Source organism: Meleagris gallopavo, chromosome 23, assembly GCF_000146605.3.
Source record: "Meleagris gallopavo isolate NT-WF06-2002-E0010 breed Aviagen turkey brand Nicholas breeding stock chromosome 23, Turkey_5.1, whole genome shotgun sequence".
In the NCBI taxonomy this organism is placed as follows: Eukaryota; Metazoa; Chordata; class Aves; order Galliformes; family Phasianidae; genus Meleagris; species Meleagris gallopavo.
The window spans coordinates 1,523,437-1,544,692 of NC_015033.2; the positions used below are offsets into that span (position 1 = coordinate 1,523,437).

The 21,256-nt window shown below is 43.1% G+C and overlaps 1 protein-coding gene across 1 annotated transcript; it reads left to right on the forward strand.

Annotated features, from left to right (window-relative positions):
* Positions 1-223: 223 nt before the first annotated feature.
* Positions 224-17,709, forward strand: PEX14 (peroxisomal biogenesis factor 14; the record flags this gene model as incomplete). Its single annotated transcript, XM_019622461.2, has 6 exons — positions 224-395; positions 6,720-6,805; positions 9,127-9,229; positions 10,485-10,582; positions 13,867-13,958; positions 15,878-17,709. Coding segments are annotated over 6 exons (1,017 nt in total), but the record flags the coding sequence as incomplete, so codon positions are not given.
* Positions 17,710-21,256: the final 3,547 nt, after the last annotated feature.

Genomic DNA, 21,256 nt, shown 5'->3' on the forward strand with positions numbered 1-21,256 from the left:
AGCAGCAATAAACTCAAGGATAAATTAAGGAAATTGAATGAGCCACATTTGGAAGCAGCGTTGAGGCTAATATTCTGTCGCTTAAGGTTAAATTGCAGCAGAGAAAGAGGGAGAGATTCCAGTGAATCCAAAATTGGGGAGGCAGTACTGCTCAAGTTGGTGACAAAATTCTTTGCAGCTTGAAAAGGTTCTGCCTTCCTTCGGAATTTAATTATGTGTGCATCAAGTGGGTAAAGGTGCTAAAAATGATCTCATTTCCTCTGCTCCCCCAGGCCTGACAGATGAAGAAATTGACCTGGCTTTTCAGCAGTCGGGCACCAGCGCGGATGAGCCGCAGTCCCCAGGTCCTTCTACACAGCTGGTGCCAGCTCAGCCTGCTCACCCTGTGCTATATAGTAAGTAACCCCTTGAAAAGCATTTCTGGGCCTAGATTTCAGTTCCAATAACACTGTAATTTTTGTCAGAATCAGATACTGAATGTTACGTTGTGTGCTCTCCATACCTATTGATGTCTGCTGCGAGATGGAGCTAAAAAAACATATTACTGCACAAGGAAAATGTGATACAAATGATCATGGTCTACAAAAATAAAATCCAACACAAACCAGCCTATGACGCCTCTTGTCATGAAAGGTTATAGTCAATAGAAATTAGCTTCTGACTTGCTCTAAGGACTTGAAAAAGCATTTATCTAGTGTGGGACAAAGTTTTCCCTTCTAAAACTATGGGTCATGCTTCCCTTCATCAGTAGGATTTCCTAACATATAGATCATAGTATACAATAGTGCTGATAGATTCTTGGATGGAAGGTGATATAAAAGTGCATCATTATTTCATCTGTGCTTGAGAACTTATTTTCTTAACAAGCCAAGCAGCTGAACAGTTAATGCCTTGAATAGTTACTTGAAAGCAGTTTATTTTCAGCAGGAATAGTAGACTAGAATATAATGTCTTCTGGACTTAGTCTGTGACTTCCCACGTGTGAGTTTAAGGTCTGGCACACTGGACTGCAGTGTGACTGAGTTTTAAGAGTGCTCTGAAGTTACAAATAATAATGACCATTTAGGAGTGGTGCTTATTTTTATCAAGATTTCTATCTTCAGTCTTAATGAAAGAGGTGACAGCAGAAATGCTGCGTAGACAGAGTGAATAGGATTGTATGATTTTGTGTACAAAATGTACTCCCAGAGAATTTTTAAAGTCCCAACATAATCTCTGTAGGCTTAAAATTTACATATACATTTGCATTTTAAAATAAACCTCGCAAAAAAGTATCTAAGCTCCAAACAATAAAAACCAAAGTACACACCATTAAAAATCCATCAAAAGAAGCTGTTCAGCTCACATGTGTGGCTGGCAGTTTGCAAAGCACTTTGCTTACCTGCTGAGTATTAGGAATTGGATTCTGATATTGTTCCTAAGCAGTTCTAGCTCAGATACTGACCAGGGTAACAGTCTGCTCAGGGCTGTGTTTATTAGTTTATGACACAGGTTTGCTACTGTTAGAGATAATACTGGACTCGTTCTCTGAGTTTTGAAATACTCTGGTTTGCTACAATCTGGGAAGAAAAACATTTGTGATGGCGTCCAGCTCAGAGCTGGAATATTTCTTACAGTTGTACTGGGGTGTGCTGGTGAGCTCCAGGACTGCATTCTGCCTGCTAATAATACCTGAAGTTCATAGAACATGCCAGAAAAGCAAAGTCTGAAGAAACAGCAAAATTGCTGAAGAATCAATGTCAGATCCCTGTTGTGCCATCACTTGGTCATTCAGCTGTCACCCATCAGAACTGAACAATGCAAGAGTTGATCTTCTCTTACTTTGTAGTGTTCTGCTAATACGAGGACAGCAGGAAAGAAGTGTGCAATTCAAACTGGAAAGCACTGTTGTTGTTCACCCTTACAGCTTTATCAATTTTTCCCTCTTTTACTATTTTGGTTTTCCTCAGAGCACCAGCTTCCTATTTCTTGTTAGTAGGTTAAGAATCTTAACTAATATTTAAAAATCAAACAGTTCCCAGGAGCTGCTCCAAAGAGAGCTTAGAAAATATTATTCTGTAATGCTTAGAAACTAAAGGTGAATAAAAATACCACCAAAGCCAAGGTTTTTTTAGGAGTTTTGATTGTAAACTTATGCTCTAGCTTTGTGATCTGATTAATGCTTTTTAAGTAATCTGAACCAAAAGCTTCTGCCTGTGAGCCAGGCTTGTTTAGCAGCCCACAACATCTGGGAAGCAGTGGCAGTAGGTTGATTGGATACTGTTGTTCCTCTCCTCTCCAGCCATTCTTGGAAGACCTTCTGTTTAATCTTTAAATGGATGTATAAAAAGAAGAAATAGCTGAATATGTAGGTTGCTCCGAAAGTAATGCCTCCCATTGCTTTCACTGGAAACTACAACACCTACAAAAGGCACAGTAATGCTATTTGATAGAGCAGATTCTCAGCTACAAAGCAGTATTTTTCCATTTACCATTACCTGTGTATTTTCACCAGTAATAAACAGGAACCTGCGTGCTGCACTCGTACAAATCTGCACCAGCAGAAGTGACTGCTGTCAACATCAGCACTGCTGAAATGCACCAGCCACCACCTCACTGTGCTCACCTCCACCATTTGGTCGACATAAACACTCAGCGAGTGTCAGTGAATGTCAATAGCTAAAGGACTAATGAAATAGGTAGACTGCTAAATCCAAAGGTTGATTTGTGGGTGGGAACGTCTTAATACTGAAAGTGGTGACAAGATTATTGGTTACATGTGCTTCTTCTGTAGATGACATCTGAGTTTCTTGTGAAGCAGCAGCTGATGTGCTGGAGGTTAGGTCTCAGAGACTGGGAAACACTTTGTGTTTGATTTTAAAATTTTTTCTGAGTAATCTTGACACCTCTAGACCAAATCCTGACACTAGAGAGAGGAAATTTCAGAGCAAAAAGAAGAGAAATTGTTGAGATACCGTGCTGCAAAGCACTAACTAGTGACTTGTGAAACCTAATTTCTCTTTGTTCCCCTGCCACCAAGCTGTTCATGTTTAAGGACTGTTAGAACAGTGGGTTACAGGTGCAGAAGTTCAGGGTGGCTTCAGAACCATCTCAGGAGTTCATGCCAAGCAAACAGCTGAGTTGGTGATCTTGCCAGCAGCTCCAGTGTAAGATGTCCACTCTTGTGAGTCAGAGCAATAAATCCTGTGCGCATTTTTTTATTTTATTTGCTTGATCTTCTCCTGCTGCAGTCAGCTCAGGCTTTTTGAAGTTGCAGGAAATAATGTATACCACATAAATACTTCCTTTTGCTCAAATTCTACTGCTGGTCTACATATTACTCAACGTTCAAGTCTTTCATTGGAAATAACTCATGTCAGTGCTTTCTTTAAGAGTTCAAGAAGTGTGTTTGTACACATTCACAGTAACATAGTTCTTATATGCTGAACTGGGTTTGGTTTAAGTAACTTCAGGGGGAAAGAGAGAAGAGTGATGCTTTGAAAGTTTCTTGACGCTGTATTTTAGCCTAATATGATCTCTACTATTTCCCCTCCCTGTTCTGGAGGAGTAACTCCTTCCCTCTGGTTTGTACTTTTGCCAAGAGGTGTCAAAACTGCTTAAAAAAAAAAAAAAAAAAGCTTAAAAAAAAGCTTGAATTTGATTAATGTAGAGAAACAAGACTTTGCCTGACTGATAATAAAACTGATAAATGACATTTGAATTACTTGTAGCGGTAATTTATTACATAAAATATCTTTTATTTGACATGCGATTAGTTGCTGGAAGCATCACTCAATCTGACTAGTTTAAACATGCTCTAAAATGAACCTCCAGTAAAAAAACACACACAAGGAAAAAAAACCAGGGTTGTCTGCTATTGGCGTTATGAAATATACTAATCCAGCAGTGAGGACAAAAATCTGACTTTAAATATTTAAATGATTAATTGGGTTTATATATTTTTCTACCTTTCTAACCTTTCTAATTACACACAAACTCAGGGGAGTTCCTGGGCGAGGTGTGCAGAGCTGTGTGCTCCTTGCTGGTACTGCCTCTCTCTTCCCCATGGTGTTTATGGTCTCCATGCATGCTATTCTGTAGAGATTTTACACAGCCTTTAAAATAAGGTGTGATGGGCTCTCTTGCCTTTTGGATCTCCTCCTGCCCCTGTGTCTTCATTAGGAAGGAGGCTGTAAAACACAGGCTGCTTTTTCCTACAATTAAAAATGGTGACTGGAATCCAGACTCCTGTTGCTCTTTCCCCATCTCCTCTGCATGGGTTCACTGTTTGCTCTCTGAAAATCACCTTTTCTGGCCTCAGTTTCTGTGGTTTTATATGTGGTTGTTAGTGAGGGGCTGACCTTACTTGGATGCACGAAGCCTAATTAATTGATGTCAAGAAAACTAATTCTGAGGTGAGTGGGGATCTTCAAAATAGTGTTTGCTCAGGAAGTGCAATTTGCAGTTGCTGCTACAAATGAAACGGACTTCAGCTGGAGAAAACATCGGTGTCCTTCCCAGGATTTCTGAGGCTGAAAGGTTCAGTGCCTACCTGGTTCCTGTGCCTATTCAGGAAGGCTTTCATTGCCCACAGGCTTGCTGGGCTATGAGTGCTTCTTCGCTTTCTCTGAATTTTTTTCCCAGCTTTACAAGTGGGGAATTTGAAGTCAGTGTGAGCTGAGCCACTTGGAGCCCTCCCTCCACTGCAGACAGAAGGAAGATGGAATGTGGATTCCAGGCAGAGCTGTGACATTCTTCACAGCATCGTAATATTGATGTGGTCAATGCACAGTCTTTACTGTGTCCCTCACGCACTGAGTTTTCCTCTCCACCCCCCTTTTTTTTTTTTTTGCCACAAGACAGAATTATTTCACACATCTCTAAAACGAGTAAAATGGCATTTCAGCTTCTTGTCTTTATAGACTCTCTGAACTTTAGGAAAGATCAATCTGGTCCCTTTTCATTAATAATGAAAACCAGGGGGCAATAAAATGTTCTTAGCTCCAGCATTGCAAGAACAAGGGAGAGATGAGAGAGGTGAAAGGGCAGAGGGGTGGGTGCTACAGGTGTGCCCATCCTGCCCTGAGGTCACTGCTGCTGGGGACAGCCCAGGACAGGCTGCAGCTGGACACACTGACCTCTGAACTTCATTAACCATGTGCAGTAGGCAGCTCAGCACTGTCAGGGAAAGATGCTTTCAGTCAGGAGTTCAAGGCAGAAATTGGACACTGGGCGGAATTCAGAGTTCGGGTACCAGAAACGGCCATGGGAGCAGAGTGAGGATGGGGAGCTGGGGTGGAGGGCTGGGATTTGCAGCAAGACCAGCCAAAGATCATTTTAAATCCTGACATGTACGCAGCCAGTTACTGCAGCTTAGCTGATGTGTGTTAATTCATTATGTTAAAAAGTTATGATAATTTGATCGTGTGCCTAAGTTCCAATACAGCAGCCAAATCAGCCCCAAATACTGCTGGTGTTACTATTTGGGGATTCTGGCAGAGCTGCTTTAATTTGTTCAGATTTCTGCCCAGTGGATAATCTGAGAAACTGTATCATAAATGTAGAAGAAGGTGGAGGTGCCAGTGGTTGGGTCAGTGCCTGTCTGGAGGACCTGAGGGCTGGGATTGGGAATAATTGTTGCAGTGAAATTCCTGAGGAAGATCTCTGCAATAGGTGAACAAAGCAGAAAGGAGACGATCTTCCAGTCATGTCAGCCAGCTAAGCACAAATTGAATCTTCGGAGAACAGACTGCGTTCCCTAGACATTGCAGGTCACATATAGAGTTGGATCTGTCTGGTTAGAGACTGCACACCAGCCTCCTCCTCATCAGTTCTGCCCACATCCTGCCACTGAACTTCAGGAAAGATCACTCTGCATCCTCTTTATTAAAGAAAACCGGGGGCAGTGGAAGATTCATTAAGGGAACTGTGAGGGAGGTGAAAAGATGAAGCTGGTGAAAACTATAGGTGTCTTCTGATTCTGCTTGGAGGAGCAGTCTGTGCCATGTCTGCTTTGTTCTGCTGAGTCTTTATGCTCCTTTGCAGAGTTGTATGTTACATGTCTCAAGTTTTTCTCTTCCCCTTTAGCTGTCTCTCTTTAGATATTTAATTGCATGTTTTGTCTTTGCTATTTGTATGTGCTTTGATCCCTATTCACAATAACAGGCTTGAAAGACACTATATCCTTCCTTATTGAAAGGGTCTGTAACTGCTGATATGGTGTTTATAGACCCATTTATTGCCCTGGCAGTTTTTTGTTCTTCCACTTAACACTTCCTTCTTCCTTTTTTCTGCACTCTTCTGAGGCTTTGGCTTTGTCCTCAATTTGTAAAAATTGCAGTACTGAGAGGAAGTGGTATTCAAGTAATGAGTTAACCTTAGCTAGCACTGACACCACAGTTGTCTGGGTACATGCATTAAGGTTCAGAGTGTCTTTTGCAAGGAAAGAATAGGGAGAAACAGTTGTTGTGATTTGTCTCCCTTTGACACCTTGAGCAAGGCCACTGTCAATGAAGAGGTCTGGAAAGATGTTTCAGTGTTGTAGGGTTTGGAGCCTACATGCTGTACCTGAAGGCTACCAGCATCCTAATGCCCCATCCATTAAGTCTGTGCCTGCTAAGAAACAGAACTAGCATTGTTCAGTGCTTTTTTTACTGATAAAATGGGCATACTGGGAGAACAGTTGAAAATGTTGTGACCTGCACTTCTTCCCATGATTATTTCTTGATTTTCACTTTTAGATCCACCTGGCTCCAGATGGCGAGATTATGGGGCTTTGGCTATCATAATGGCAGGAATTGCATTTGGCTTCCACCAACTTTACAAGGTAATATTTCTCTCACTTCTCCCAAAGGCTTACTCTGTACTCTGAGAAGATGATGTTATGCTGCTTGTGTCCAAATGCTCGGGTTGGTTCTAAGCTGGTGAAGCATCTCAGCTCTTGCTGCCACCGCCACTGGTATATCTGAGAAATGTAGGCACTTCACATGAAAATGTGCAGTCAAAAAATGGCAAGCAGTCAAATAATTTTCAGCAGTGGATCTCTTAACTGCTAGAAGCAAGGTCATTTTCATCACATATATAAATAAAAACTTATTGAAACTGAGCACAGGTCAGTAAAGGGATTTTCTCAGCATGGGCCAGCAGATATTACTGTCATATCCACAGCCTAATGGTTTGTGCACTGCTGATCCTGCACCCTGCATTAACAAAGTCTTCTTTGACTGGTTGGAAGGTTGAAAGAAGGTGCTAACTGCCAGCTCTGCCATACATCCCATAGTTATATTCCAGAGAGCTTGGACCAGCATAGAGCAAGTGTGTGTTCTCTTGTGTATCACAGAGGCAGGAGCCTCTCCTTACTTCTTGTGCAGTGTTTCTCTCATTTAACATACTTGTTCACTCTGGATTTACTTTTCAGCATTGTGGTAAGTGACATTAGATAATGCTACAGCCTTTTTTAGTATAAATCAAGAGTTGGCCTTGTTTTTTTTAAACTGAATTTCTTATCCCATCTTCTCATTAATTTTCTGGATCTTAAAGTAAGAGAAGGAGGCCAGATTTAGCAACGTATTTTATCTATGCAAGCAAAGTTACACAACTTAAGAGGATGGCTTTTTCTGAGCTATGGTATCCTCTTGTTTTTTATGTTAAAGAAGTGATGCCAGCTTTACTGATGTGGCTGATCAGTGTCCAGAGAGATGTTCGGACAACAGCTGCTGGGCCTTGCAGATCTTAACACATTGCTGTTACTAAGTGACACATATCTAACACATATTGATGATTTACATAAAATTTTTGGCATGATGTCACTAATGCTATTAATACATCCTATTGCTGGTTTTTTTGTTTACAGATTTTGCTTTGCTGTCTATCCAAACCTCATAAGACATACTGTGCGCCCAACAGAGACCCATATTGTTTTATAGGAGTAAGAAATCTTTGGAGACAGTTGATAAATTCCCTCTGCCCTTCATGGCATTTTGAGGGAATTTGCAAATAGTGATTTCTACATGAAAGACAGGATGGTAGGATAAGGCATAGTTGTCCATGTGTGTTCTGTAAGAACTAAAAGAGAACTGCTCATGAAAGTCATCAAAAGCTATTTAGTTTTCAGAATGTCTGAGTGCAAACATATGTGCACACAGACACATTGTGAGGGCAAGAGCTGTGTACAGCAACAGTGAAATCTTAAACCAGTGCTATTAAGTGTAAAAGAGTGCTGTCCCACACGTGTCAGTTTGGATAATGAGCTCTGTCTCAGAAAGGGTTCTGAATGCATGCCCTACGTGTGTGTGCACGCAATCAAAAGCCAGGGTGAAGAAGAGTTGATAGATGCCAGTAGGGTTGTATCCACATCCTAGAGCATTCTTCTCTCATTCCTTTTCACCTGCTGTTTGTTGGACGTGGCTGTGCTCATCTTAGAGTGCATATTCAATTCGTATGAGTAGTGCTGGCAGAAGGATCTGTGGTATGTAGGGGAGAGTTGTGACCTGTTAGGCTAAAACCATCCTCTGCAAGGGCAGAATGATGTAGGTTTCATGGCTGTGTGATCTGCCTCCCTTCCTGTGGTACCTAGCTTCTCACTCCCTTTAGTCAGATTCCTCAGTTCTCTCCTACTGTTCTTAACTTTGCTCCATCTCCTTTTTCTTCACATCTCTGCTTTCCCCTCCACTACTCTAACCCTCCCATGCCAGGGTTCCCAACATGTTATAACAACTTTTGTTCCCTCTCTTGTGCTTCCTCTGTCCTTTCAAGGTCCTTTCCCTTCTTTGTCCAACTTCATTTTTTGCCTTGTTGATACAGCTCAAATACTGTTAACACCCTTACGTTTGCAAGCATAACATCTGAAATTGTATCCTATATGTCATCGTTTTTTCTCTAGACGTAGTTGTCCCAGGAGACATTAGACAGAGTTATGAGCTGCACCCCCAAAACACAACCACAAAACTCATATCTTTTTTTCTGCAATTTCTCTTAATGCCTACGTTAGAAGGAATTTCTTCCTTCAGCCAGGTGTGTGGATAAATGATCCCTGGCTCTGTGATAAAGACTGAGGTTTGCATAGTGGGCTTTGAGGTCGTTTCAGAAAGATTAGAAATTTGTTTTGCATATCCCTGTTTCCTAAAAAAATATATGTGCTCCGTGCAGAAATACCTACTCCCTCTCATCATGGGAGGCAAAGAAGATAGGAAACAACTTCAGAGGATTGAGTCAAACATTGCTGAGATGAGTGGCAGCGTGACACAGACAGGTAAAGATTAATGACTCCATCAATTCACCCCTCAAAGCCTTTCTCCCTGTATCCTCCATTCTGCCAAGACCCCCACCCTCTTCTTTCCCTACATCTCCACTTTATGTGGTGACTTCATTTATCTGCTCTGAGAATCTGTTCACATTTGCAAATGAAGCCGCCGTCATTTCGGTTTAATTTGAAATTGCTTGTTTACTGTCGGCGCGGCCTCAATTAATTATGTTTTTACGGAAAGGCTCCCAACCTCAGAATATTAATAAGGGGAATAAAATGACAGCCTTTCGGAGGGCTGTAAAGTTCATTTTTAATTTCTGCTTCTCTGATGTTTTCTGGGCTTTTTTTTTTGGTGTTTTCCCCCCAGTTTCCATCTGAAAATCCAGCGCTGGGTCAGGAGAGTCTGTAATTACTGTGCCTCCCTGACCCTGGCCACCTTCTCTGTTATTGACTCTATAGGGTGCCTGTTCATTACCTGATGCCCTAATGATGGTCTGGATTAGCTGTTACCTGTCATACCAATAGAGTTTTTAATTTTATTTTATTTTATCAGCTTGTTTACTGCCTGGAAGCTTTGGATAAAGTGCCAAAGTAGAAAAAGTTCTCCTGCAACTGGAGTTGGAGTCTAGCAGTTGTTGATCAGTATTTGCTGTGATGTAGGAGGGAAATACTGGGTGTTCTCTTGAATTAAAAGGAAAAACAGACAAAGAATATGCAGTTGATGGGATGGAAAAGCAATGTGATTTTCATTAGAGTTTGCTAGAGGTATCGGGGTGAAAAAGCTGGTGGGCTGAAAGCAGGAGGATGCTAATTACACTTCTTAGTGGCGGGTGTGAAGATAAGCATCTTTCATTTCTCATGATACCCTGAGGTCAGTCCTGAGACCAGCCTCGTTCCAGGCTGGAGCTAGCCCCAGAGTTTGCTTGTGTGAGGCCCGAGATAGATAAATGATACAAACATTGTGTAAGTTCAGGGAGATGTACAAATCATAAACCAATATAATTAGAAGGGAGAGGTTTTAGACGGATATACTGTGGGCTATAGACATCTATACAATGGAAAGATAAACTAGAAATACTGGAGGTTAGATGCAGTGCAGGTAGATTACCCGTAGTGCAGATAAATCATATGGATTAAAGTGAGCAGGCGGGCATAGATAAATTAGATATAGTAGGAATAGAGGCATCTTTGTAGTAAGACAGCAGGAAGGACGTGTGTGTATGTATCTCAGTTTAACACTCTCCTGCTTTTTCCCTCGCAGTGACTCAGTTACAGACAACTTTAGCAGCTGTCCAAGAAATGCTAATCCAGCAACAACAGAAAATCCAGGAGCTCACCCAAGAACTGGCTGCTTCCAAGGTATCCGCCTCCAGTTCCTCACTTTTAGGACATTACCTAGAAGATGCCTGGCTTCTTCTGCGTCCTCATGAAAAGCACCTCATTAGGTTCACAATCCAGCCTTCATCTGTAACGTCCCCCACCAGTATCTTTGCATCTTATATCAACATAGGCTGTTTAAAACACTGGATTCTAACTGGCTACCCAATGAAATATGGGGGCTGCTCCAAAAGTAATGCCTCCTGTTTTATTATGTTGGCCCACGATGTCAGAGGTGGATGTTGGTGGGATGGCAGTAGAGGTTAAACCTTCCCACCAACATTCTGTTACGTTCAGCTGCTGTGTGACAGATGGCAGCAGAGAGGCAGTCTGACAGAATGGCTTCTGGCATGGAAGTGTGTATGAAGCAAAGGTGCGTAGCTGAATTCCTCCATGTAAAAAAATGCATCCATTGACATTCATTAACGTTTGCTGAACATAAGTTTATGTAAATCAAATGGTGGACGTGAACACAGTGAGGTGGTGGATAGTGCAGTTCAGCAGTAGCAAGAGTGGTCACTTCTACTAGAGCAGATTTTTAAGAGCACAGCATGCAGTCTCGTGTTCATTGGTGGCAACAGTTCATAGCTAATGGTGGTGTCTGTGTTGAAAAATAGTGTTTTGTAGCTGAGAGTTTGCCCTATCAAATAGTGTTAGTACTCCTTATATCTGTTGTAGTTCTTCTTATTATATGGAAATAAATGGTCAGTTTATTTTGGCAGTAAAGCCACTGGTTCTGGCTGGTTTGTATCCTTACCTGTGTTTTTAGATAACAATTTTAACCAAAATAGTTTCTTTCTGGCAATGAGACAATACTATTTGTCTCTGAACTAATTTGCAGCTATTGGCCTAAGCATTCTGTCAGCCATTAGATGCTGGTTAGATGTGAGTTGGGATGGATTTAAACCAGTCAGGCAGAGATGGCACCTTCCTTTCACTAATAAATTTGGGATTATTCAGGTTCCAGTAATCTTTCAGTATTCTCTGTACAGGGAGAGACTCTTGGTTCTACTATTAAATCCCTTACACAATGCCTTGTAATCTTCTCTCTGTAGCATGAGTACTTGACTTCTCCCCGTACCTATTCTTTAATCTCATACAAACCCTTTGATGGTGTGTAACTGGTGGGCCACAGCTGACTATGTGGTGTGCACACTGTACAGTAGGAATCCCTCAGTGGCACAGCTGTAAACCCAAGCATGAAAGTCAGTTTATGGTCACAACACTCTACTTCAATTTTCCTTGGGAACTGTGGCCTGTCAGTGGCCTGGAGCCAGTCCGGAAATTGGAAAACTGTTTTCAGGTCGTAAGTGTTAAGATTAAGGCCACATGTTGAGCTTTAAGAAGGGAAAAGGGCATAAGAGTCTTGGTGGTTTAGAAAGTCTTAAAGAAGTTTTTCCTGCCCCCCTTCCGCCCCCCACACTGAAATGGTAGCACACATTGTTATGATATCTAAACCTCATGTGTACAAAGACAAACTTGGGCAACCCCACAAACCAAAGAATAAAAGCTGTGTTTTCTCAGCTGTAATGTAAGTTTTTATATCTGCTTTTCAAACTCCTACTGGCATGCTGTAAAAAATTAAAAAGAGGGACTTTAAGTAATTAAAAAACGTACATAAAAATTCAAGGCTTGAGTTTTCTACAACTGTTTTTAAAGAGACTGGCTAAAAAGCCCCAGATGTCAGATTTTATTTCTAAATCCTAGGCATCTGGCACCATATGTGTTTTGGAAATTTGAGTCCTTTGCAGGCCAGTGAGTGGAAATCACTCCCTTGTTAACGTGCTGCTGTAGCTTTCAAGGTCTTGGAGAGCCAGAACAGTGGCTCCTGGATTCTTGCTGTCTGAGGGCTGGGAGTGTGAATCTCAAGGGAACACATCTGTGTATATCACAGCTACGACAGGCTGAGCTGCTCCCTGGGTTGGTAGCCCAGAAGTCCCTGTGCAGGGTGCTGGCTGTGGAGGTGCTCAGGGCTGCCCAGCACTGGGGGAATTCTGATTGTGGTGAGTCTGGGGTGGTAAGGAGAAACCAGCAGTCCTGGCTGCAGCTCATAGGAGCTGGCAAGAAGGAGGTTTTGTTATTCCAGTCCTGGCTTCCTTCATCGGAGAATTTACAAGGATTATCTCTGGAGAAACTCTCATAAATGCATTCGTTCCTATTGGCTTTTAGCAGCAATTACTGTGGGAAGTGTTAGAAGTGAGTGTTCTCTGGTCCCATGCTCAGCCCATCACTGCAGGAGTTGGTACAGTGTTTGGATGGGGGTAGTCGTAATGTGGTCTCTCTTTCAGGATGATGTTCCCATTTTTCAAGTTCCCAAAAGGGTTAAAAAAAAAAATGCAGAAAGTATTATGTGCAGCATGTTCTCTTCTGTTGTTACCTTACTCTAATTTCTGCCTGATATCCCATAGCAATTCAGATGCAGTGCTGACAGCAGCTTCCACGAGTTACTTATCATCTTTCCCCACCAAACTGCATTCATTGCTTTGAAATATCAGAGAGACAGTGCCTAGTCCAGCTGCTTCCTGGAGATACAATCTGGTAACTCAAGTGTAGCTCTGTTCAGATCTAGTGCAGAAAGTTTTTGGAGCTTTCAGGCGTAATTTATCAGTCCACCTCTAAGCACCACAGAATGCAGGTAATTGACTCTTTATTTCATGATCTAGGAGAAATGAGGGTGTCGTTTTAAACCAGTTGTTAATATGCAATATTTGAATCTATTGCCTCAGCTAAGTGTAGTAATAGAAAAGAGAAAAAGGGCCTGATTCGGTGCAACTCCCACTGCCTGTCTGGATCCTAGTGCTCTAGAAATCATTCCATAGGTCAGTGTCAAATAATTTGGTTTACATCTTTGTGTTTTCTTCTTTGTCTGACATATTGGTGAAAAGCATGCTGTACAGAGCTTACTTCATCTGAATTCTCAGTAGTGCTGGCTGCCTTCTACAGAAAAAAAAAAAAGGTCCCCTTGAGATGCTTCAGCAGTGGTTGTTAGAAACAAGATTAATTAGTCCCCAAAACTAAAAGCAAATATTTGAATTGTTGGAGCGCATTGAAACAGTTATTAGTTCTGATCGTTGTGGGGATCTTTAAGGTTCTTCATTGTGGAAGTTATTTTGCTCTGATCTGAGATTTTAAAGGATAGAGTTTATCCTCAGCACTTGAGATTCCCAAATGGGAGGAGAGGGAAGATGAGATAGAAAAAAGGTGACATTTTTGAGCTATATCTGGGTTCATGCTTTGATCTTTGCATCTTTTTTTCTATGTTATAGGCCACAACTTCCACTAACTGGATTCTGGAGTCACAGAATATTAATGAATTGAAATCTGAGATCTACTCATTAAAAGGACTCCTCCTGAACCGGTATGGATGGAATATATTGGTAGAAGATGATTGTGTGGGGAAGGGTTGCTTTCTGGGATTCTCTCAATCATAGAGAGGAAAAGCATTTCCAGCAGGAACTAGCTCTGTATCCTGTTATTGCTATTTTAATAATACCACTCCACTATCACTTTCTATTTGCAGGTCTCAAAATGCTTTTCAAATTTGCCTTAAATCACAGAGTGCTCTGGGTAATTAATAATTACTAAGATTTTTCCTTTTTGTTTCTGATAGAGAAATTCTCTGCCATTCCCAACAGGGAGGATGCCTTCCACCTGGTTTGAGGGGTTGACTGCATCTGAGCTGGCCACCTCTGTTCTGTTGTAGAGAGAACCAGTGGTGGATGCAGTTCATGTGATCTGTTCATGTTTAGGGACAACTGGGTCAAATGACACTTCAGCAGAACCTGTTCTTCTCCACTGGCTCGCTCAGGCATAGACTTATTATACAATGGATGTCTGAAATGATAGTAATACAAATCCCAACCTATGGGATAAGTTATAAGAGGAGGATCAGATCTCAGTGTTTATCAGCTGTGGATCCTTTGATATGAGTCCCTAACTTCCTTCTTCACACAAATAAGTCTTCCTTGGCACAAAGTCTTTCTGCTGAATACTGATGGCCAGCAGTAGAGAAGCAGCAGCTCTCCAGAGTGGGCAAGGGCGAGAGCTATCATTAGGGAAAAATCACTCTTTTATGCAGCTTTAGGGATAAAAATTGTTTTAGTTTTCAGTTTCCAAAAAAAAGGCAAATGATTCTGCAGTGAGGAGGCAGCAGCAACACTGGAGCCCAGAAAGACTCCATAATGAATTTGCTGATTGCGTTTATGATACTGGTTGAATGCAGACATTCGCTTATTGAGCTCTCAGGAGATGGAGGCTAGATCAGCAGAGTTCTTCCATGGCCAGTAGTGGCAGTGAGAAGAGGGAGTTGAGAGCAACTACTTTTCCTAGTTAAGCATATGAAAATTAACTCTGTTGTGCACAAGCACTCGCTGTTAGAGTGTAACCAGCTTTGATCTGCTCTGCTTTTACCCAAGGCACAGCCAGTTCACCTGAGGGGCATGAGAATCCCCTCCACACAGCATCCCAGACATGAATCTGATACCTTTTCATATTCCCATTTTGCACGTACAAAAGCAAGGATGCATGGGGAGTACCAAACCAGACATGCTTTTCTGATTTACTCTTCACGATGGATCACTTTCTGAGGGCACTACCACTCCCTACTGGACTTAAATTTGTCCTTTTTGGAATTTAAATTCTCCTTTTAGAGATGGGCATTAGCTTGGCACTGTCAAATCCTTAAAGTCCACCTGGAGAGGACTCACTGAGGACAGTGCAGCCATATTTTCAGCTGGAGCAAGTCAGTATCTCTCCATTCAAATCAGAGAAGCTAAGGCAGTTTGCAGCAGCCAGGATCTGGCCCAAACATGTAAAGTGCGTGCTGGGACTAGGAGATGGAGTCTGGACTGTAATAAGGCAGCATGCAATAGCTGTGTATCACAGTGGAAGCGAGAGCCAGGTGGTGAAATTTCTTGGCGGAGGCACAAGGAGCAGATTTCTCTGACTTCTTACTCCAGTGGGAATTTTCCTTTCCAATTAATTAGTGATTGTTTTATAAGGGACACCCATGTCTTTCCAGAGGCAGCATTCCTGACTGCTAGCTTACTCTGTGAAATTGGCCAAACAAGATCAGTTCAGACTCAATTACCGGTTGCTTGTAAAGCGCTTTGAGATTCTGGCTGAAGAAATGAAGTGGCCTTGTTCTTGTTCATTGAAGTCTCAGTCCTGTTTTACATGGCTTCCCCAGTACAAATACTGTTCTCTCTAATGACAACCCCTCTGTTTTTAATAAAAACCTCTTTCTCTTCTTTTCTTCCCTCCCTTCTCTCCCCTAAGGAGGCAGTTTCCTCCCTCCCCTTCAGCCCCTAAGATCCCATCATGGCAGATCCCAGTGAAGCCAAGCTCACCCTCCAACCCCGTTGTCGCCAACCACAACAGCAGCAGTGACATCTCACCTGTCAGCAATGAGTCCACCACCTCCTCACCGGTCAAGGAGAACCACAGTCCTGAGGGTTCGAAGGTCAGCTGCCATCTGCTGAGCACCGAGGAAGGCAACAAGGCAGTGATTGATGTCAAGAGCCAAGTGCGGATGGAGGTGCAGGGTGAGGAGGAGAAAAGGGAAAACAAAAGGAATGAAGAAGAAGAGGAGGACGATGAGGATGATGACGTGAGCCACGTGGATGAGGAGGAATGTATGGGTGTCCAGACTGAGGACCGGAGAGGAGGGGATGGGCAAATTAATGAGCAAGTAGAAAAGCTACGAAGACCTGAGGGGGCCAGCAATGAGAATGAGATTGACTAAGGCACCCTGGCTTCTGCTGATGCTGCTGTACATCTTCCCCAGCCTCCTGCACTGTCCCTGGTGCTCTCCCATTTTGTGGAGTGCCACCATCCCTTCCAGTGATTCTTCCATGATTGACCTTGAGCAGGGTCGTGATTGCCTGGTGAACAAGGTGGGCCGTTTCACCACATGGCTGTGCAGCGTTGCAGTGGCTTCTTCTCCCCTCCCAGGCCCACCTTCCCCCCATGAGCTGGGGTCACTGCCTAGGCTGGAAGACCAATCGCCTTACCGTGCACCACAGCAACAGAATAAGTCCCCTTACAAAAACATCCAGCATCTCCTGAAGTGGTCGGCCTCTTTGCTACATCCCAGAGTCCTTCTATCCCGTTTCAGAAACCTATCTGCCCTGAAGTCTTTGATTTCACAAGCCTTTAATCCCCATATAATCCCCAAAACAGTTCTCGCTGTTTCCCAAAATACCCCTCAATTTTATTTCTCAAACTAATTGGTATTCTATTGCCAAAAAAATAACATTTTAATTCCTCACCAGATCTCAGTCTCAGCCACCTTCTTCCAAGCCTTATGCCAAGCTTCAAATTCCTGAAACTACCTAGTATTTGAGAGCACTAAATTTCTGGTGGGGTCCAAGGAACACTATTTCCACCCCACGTGCTCTCTTCCATTCATCAAAGTGGCCTCTTGCTAGGGACCGAGTCCAGGTTTCATGGCCACAGTAAAATGCATGAGAACAGGTGGCTTTGTTACTGATTGCTCCCCTGTAAAAGGACATCTTAAAAGATGACCCCACTCGTGGCAATTACTCCCCTTCTTCCTCCAAAGACAAGGAGCTAGCATCAGTTTTTGACATCTTTTATAGCTGTCCTGAATGAGATGATATCAGATGCTGAAATAAGTGGTTAATTTTGAATCTTTGCAATGGATCTGAGCTTGTTTTTCTCCCTAAGTGAGGAGAAAACCCATGTTAAATGATCAGCTGAGACCTGCACCTACCCAGTGACAGGCACCTGCTTCAGCAAGGCAGTCTTTACAAGAGAGAGAACAATTCCAGCTCTGAGGTACACCACAGGCCCTCTTGCCCAGTCCAGCCATTATTTTTTTTTTGCCTTATTGGGGCTATATACAAATCAAAATGGTGAATTTTGAAACCTCTCATTTGCAGCATTGTGTTCTCAGCTGTTAAAATGGTGGTGTCCAATTATATTACTCACTGCATCAGAGCCTCTTAGCGGAGCAATTCTTGTAACAACTGAGTCTCACTGTCCTCACTAAGCAAGCGTGCTCGTCCGTGTGATCATGTATAGATTTCAAATATAAAATATGATTGTATATAATTGTAATAAATATGAGTTACCACTATTTAACACCAGGCTGTTACTGGATTACTGTGGCTCTTTTTTGGGGGAGAAATATACAGGGTGCCAAAGGGAGGAAAGTGGGCGCATTATGGAAATTCAGTCCTTTTCAAATGTTTTCTTGATGGTTGGTTTATTTTCTAGCTGCTCCAGTCCTAGGTTATGTCAGCAGGAGGCAGCGCAGAGAATGGTGGAAATGCAATACACAGTACAGTGCAGATAGCTGCGACAGCACCGTAATTCTAGGCTGCCTCCATTGTTGCAGAGGGTGAGATGGTGGATCATCGGTGAGTAAAATGCAGCTCCTCTGGTCCCCTTCCTCCCAGCAGGAGGCTCTGCAGGGTGCAGAATGCAACGCCGCACTCCATTCCACCCCAGCAGCAGGAGGTGCTGAAGGCAGTGTGTGAGATATCCCATGGCCCTCAGCCTTATCTGCCAGCAGAGAATGCAGTGCCACGTCCCGTGACTGCTCTGAGCCCTGCCATGTCAGTACAGAAGCCATTGAAAGAAGTGGAGTCCAGCATTTGCAGCTACTGCAGTCCCATCTTTGTTCAACAGAAGTATTTGGCTCCCTCCTAAAAAAGAGGGATTTACTTGATTCCTGAGTATTTGGGTGTCTGGTACACAGTGACATTTTCCTGCTCAGGGGGAGCGAAAGGAACCTTCATATTACTGTATTTAGACCTGCTGCTGGATGTGATGATTTCTCATTCCTTAAATGGACGAATATCTTCCCCAGGAGTGTGTGTGTGTGTGTGTGTGTGTGTGTGTGTGTCTCCGCTGTTTAACGTTCACAAAGAACGTCACATTTAGCTAAAACAGGGCAAATTTGAAAGTGTTTAAAAGGACAGATTTGTATTAGGAGATGGCACTTTTCATTTCTCCAAGCCAAGAATCTTTGTGAAAAGAAAACACGACTGAACACGAGGATGTAATGAAAAAGTATTGTCCTGCCTGTGTACATTTTATATACATAGAAGGTTTTGAAAATAGAAAGTGCCTGGACAACAGCAGTTGGTGAAATGTGGAAAATATGTTGCTGAGGTATGTGCCTTGCAAAGTGACTTACGAGGTTTACAATACAACCATCTCTGAGGGTTCGTTTTTTCCCCCTTTTCCTTCATGTTACCCATATTCAATCCATTTACCATTAAATTTCTGCAGAGTAAAAGGTAAGATTTCCTCAACTGCCCTTTCCACTCTCTTAGCTTTTGCTTCTTACGGCCTTTACCAGCTGAATAGGTCATGTTTTGTCCTTTCCCCAACCAGATACAAGTCCCAGCAAATTCCCTCAGAGTCCACAGCTGAAAAAAAACCATCTCTGAGCCTCCTGATGGGTCCTATGTACTTTGTTGAAGCGACCTAACCCTCCAGCATAGAATTTGGAAGAAGCCAGACCTTCTTAGCAGCTGGTATTTTTGGGAGTCATGAGTAACTCCTCAGTCTCTCCTTTCTTGTCTCTTAGTAGCACAGCAGGAGTTTTAGGGCAAGTATTTTGGTCTTGATGAACCGCACTGACTGCTAACTTGTGATTATTATTATTATTATTATTGCTAAAAAGCTCATATAAGCTTCTTATATGAGCTGCTGTGTGAAATGTTTAGCCCACCGGACAGTAGACACTGAGAGTGCCATCATGTTGGCTGAAAGATGACCAGGTAGTCAGCCCTTTTTCTGCACACAGAATAAGGCAGCACAAGCAGTCAGCCACCCTCTGGCTTACTCAAGGACTGTATTTTAGTGTAACCAGCCTTGGTTTTGGCACAGAAAGAAAAGTAACAACATGGGTAGGTGGGTGCAGTGGGTTTACTGCATGGTTTCTATAGGTTCTTGGTACTGAGAAGAGAGAGAGTGAAGAGAACTAGCTTCCTCTGAACAGTGTCATTTGAGCACATAGCAGTGAAACCCTTTGAGCCTGCGCTCTCCCCTAGGGGGGATAATGTCAGGCTGGCACTTTCCAGTAATTTGAGGATATAAAAACTCCCCTTTCAATAGCTGCAAGAGAACATGGGGAGCTCAAAAAATGTGACAAAGTGGGAAAGGATTAAGTGAGACACGGCTCCTGATCCTCTTTGTCCAACCCTCCTCACCCCCAGGTGTAACCAGTTGGCCCTACGTGCGCCTTTGTCAGAATCAAGAGTTCTTTTATTGCCTTTTGCATGCCCAGGGTGTAACCTAGCAGCGTTTGAGATCAGAAGGGATGGACTGCAGGGTCCCCCATGATCTTGCTGTTTGCTGCCCAACGTTTTACAGAACATTTTACTTGTAGTGTGCCTCAGTTTTCCCACATGATGGCAAAAGTACCATCTGGTGTGTACTGGGATGTGACAAATAAAAGCTACAGAGAAAGCAACTTTAGGAAGCAGATTTCATGCTAGGTCCTGCAGCTGACACAAACTCCCCTTACTGGCTGTGCCCTGTGGTGCAGTGATTGCAGCCCCCTGCCCAGCTGCAGCTACTCTCTTTGATTGCCTGGCTCCTATGGCCTGGACTGCACAGCTGTGGGTGATGAGCTGAACCACCCTCTGGGTTTAGAGGCAGACATTTTAGATGTGCTCTTTGTACAGTGGAGCTGAGCTGCTTCTAGCAGGTAAGTGGTTTTTAAATATTTTCTTTCTTACTTTTGTCCCTAGTGGAGTGGGTGAATGGGGGAGAATGGGCTGTTTTTCAGGGGTACCTCACTCCAGTGTGAGGTTTACTGGAGGGTAGCAGCAGGGAAAGCTGAGTTGCTGCCTGGGGTAGGGCTGAGGGAAAAAACAGTCTGCTTTGCTGCTTGTTTGTAATGCTTGCTACGGAAATAGAGGCTGCCTTTGCCTTCTCTTTGGTGGGGCTGTGTGATACCTGAAGAAACCTGGGCTGGATAGCAAGGCCAGGTAGCTTTTTGTTGCACACCTGCTGTACCGGAGTCAAGATTTGGAAGGTTGTTCTGTGTGGTGGAGCCTCATGTACAGCACCAGTTATATGTGGTGGTGACCCAGCATGCCAAAACCTGGTACCAAGCTTCAGCTAAGTGCCTTCCAATCTGGGCTTTGAGCTCTGCCCCACTGCAAGTGTACACCTTGTAAGGGGCATGGCCTCCAGGAGCTGAGAACATAAATAAAGCAATGCTGGGAGGTGAAAAGGAGGAAATTATTTACCTGAGGGCACAGAGAGAGCGTCCAGCTTTCTTAATTTTCCCTTTCATCCTCACATCTCCCAGATCATTATGCTTCCTCAGGAGTCAGGCTCTGAAGGCACCTTTTGAGCTGTGTCCATCTGTTATACTGATGGAAGTCTGGACCTTATCACTGCCTGTGCTGTCAGGAGAAAAAAAAAAAAAAAAAAGTAAATAAAATAGTGGAAGTGTACCTAAATTGAATTCATGGGGAGCTGGAAGGATACAGGGAGAGTCCAGGTCCTCCTCTTGCTGAGCACTGGAGGCTCTGAGCTGCGCACTTGTGGATCGAGGGGCTGGCATGGTCTCTCCCAGCTCAGGGAAAAAAACAATCCCATCCTCAAAAGGGAGCAAGCACTAACCTAATAAAGGCACCAGCTGGACGAAAGGAAAACCGGCTCTTTGGA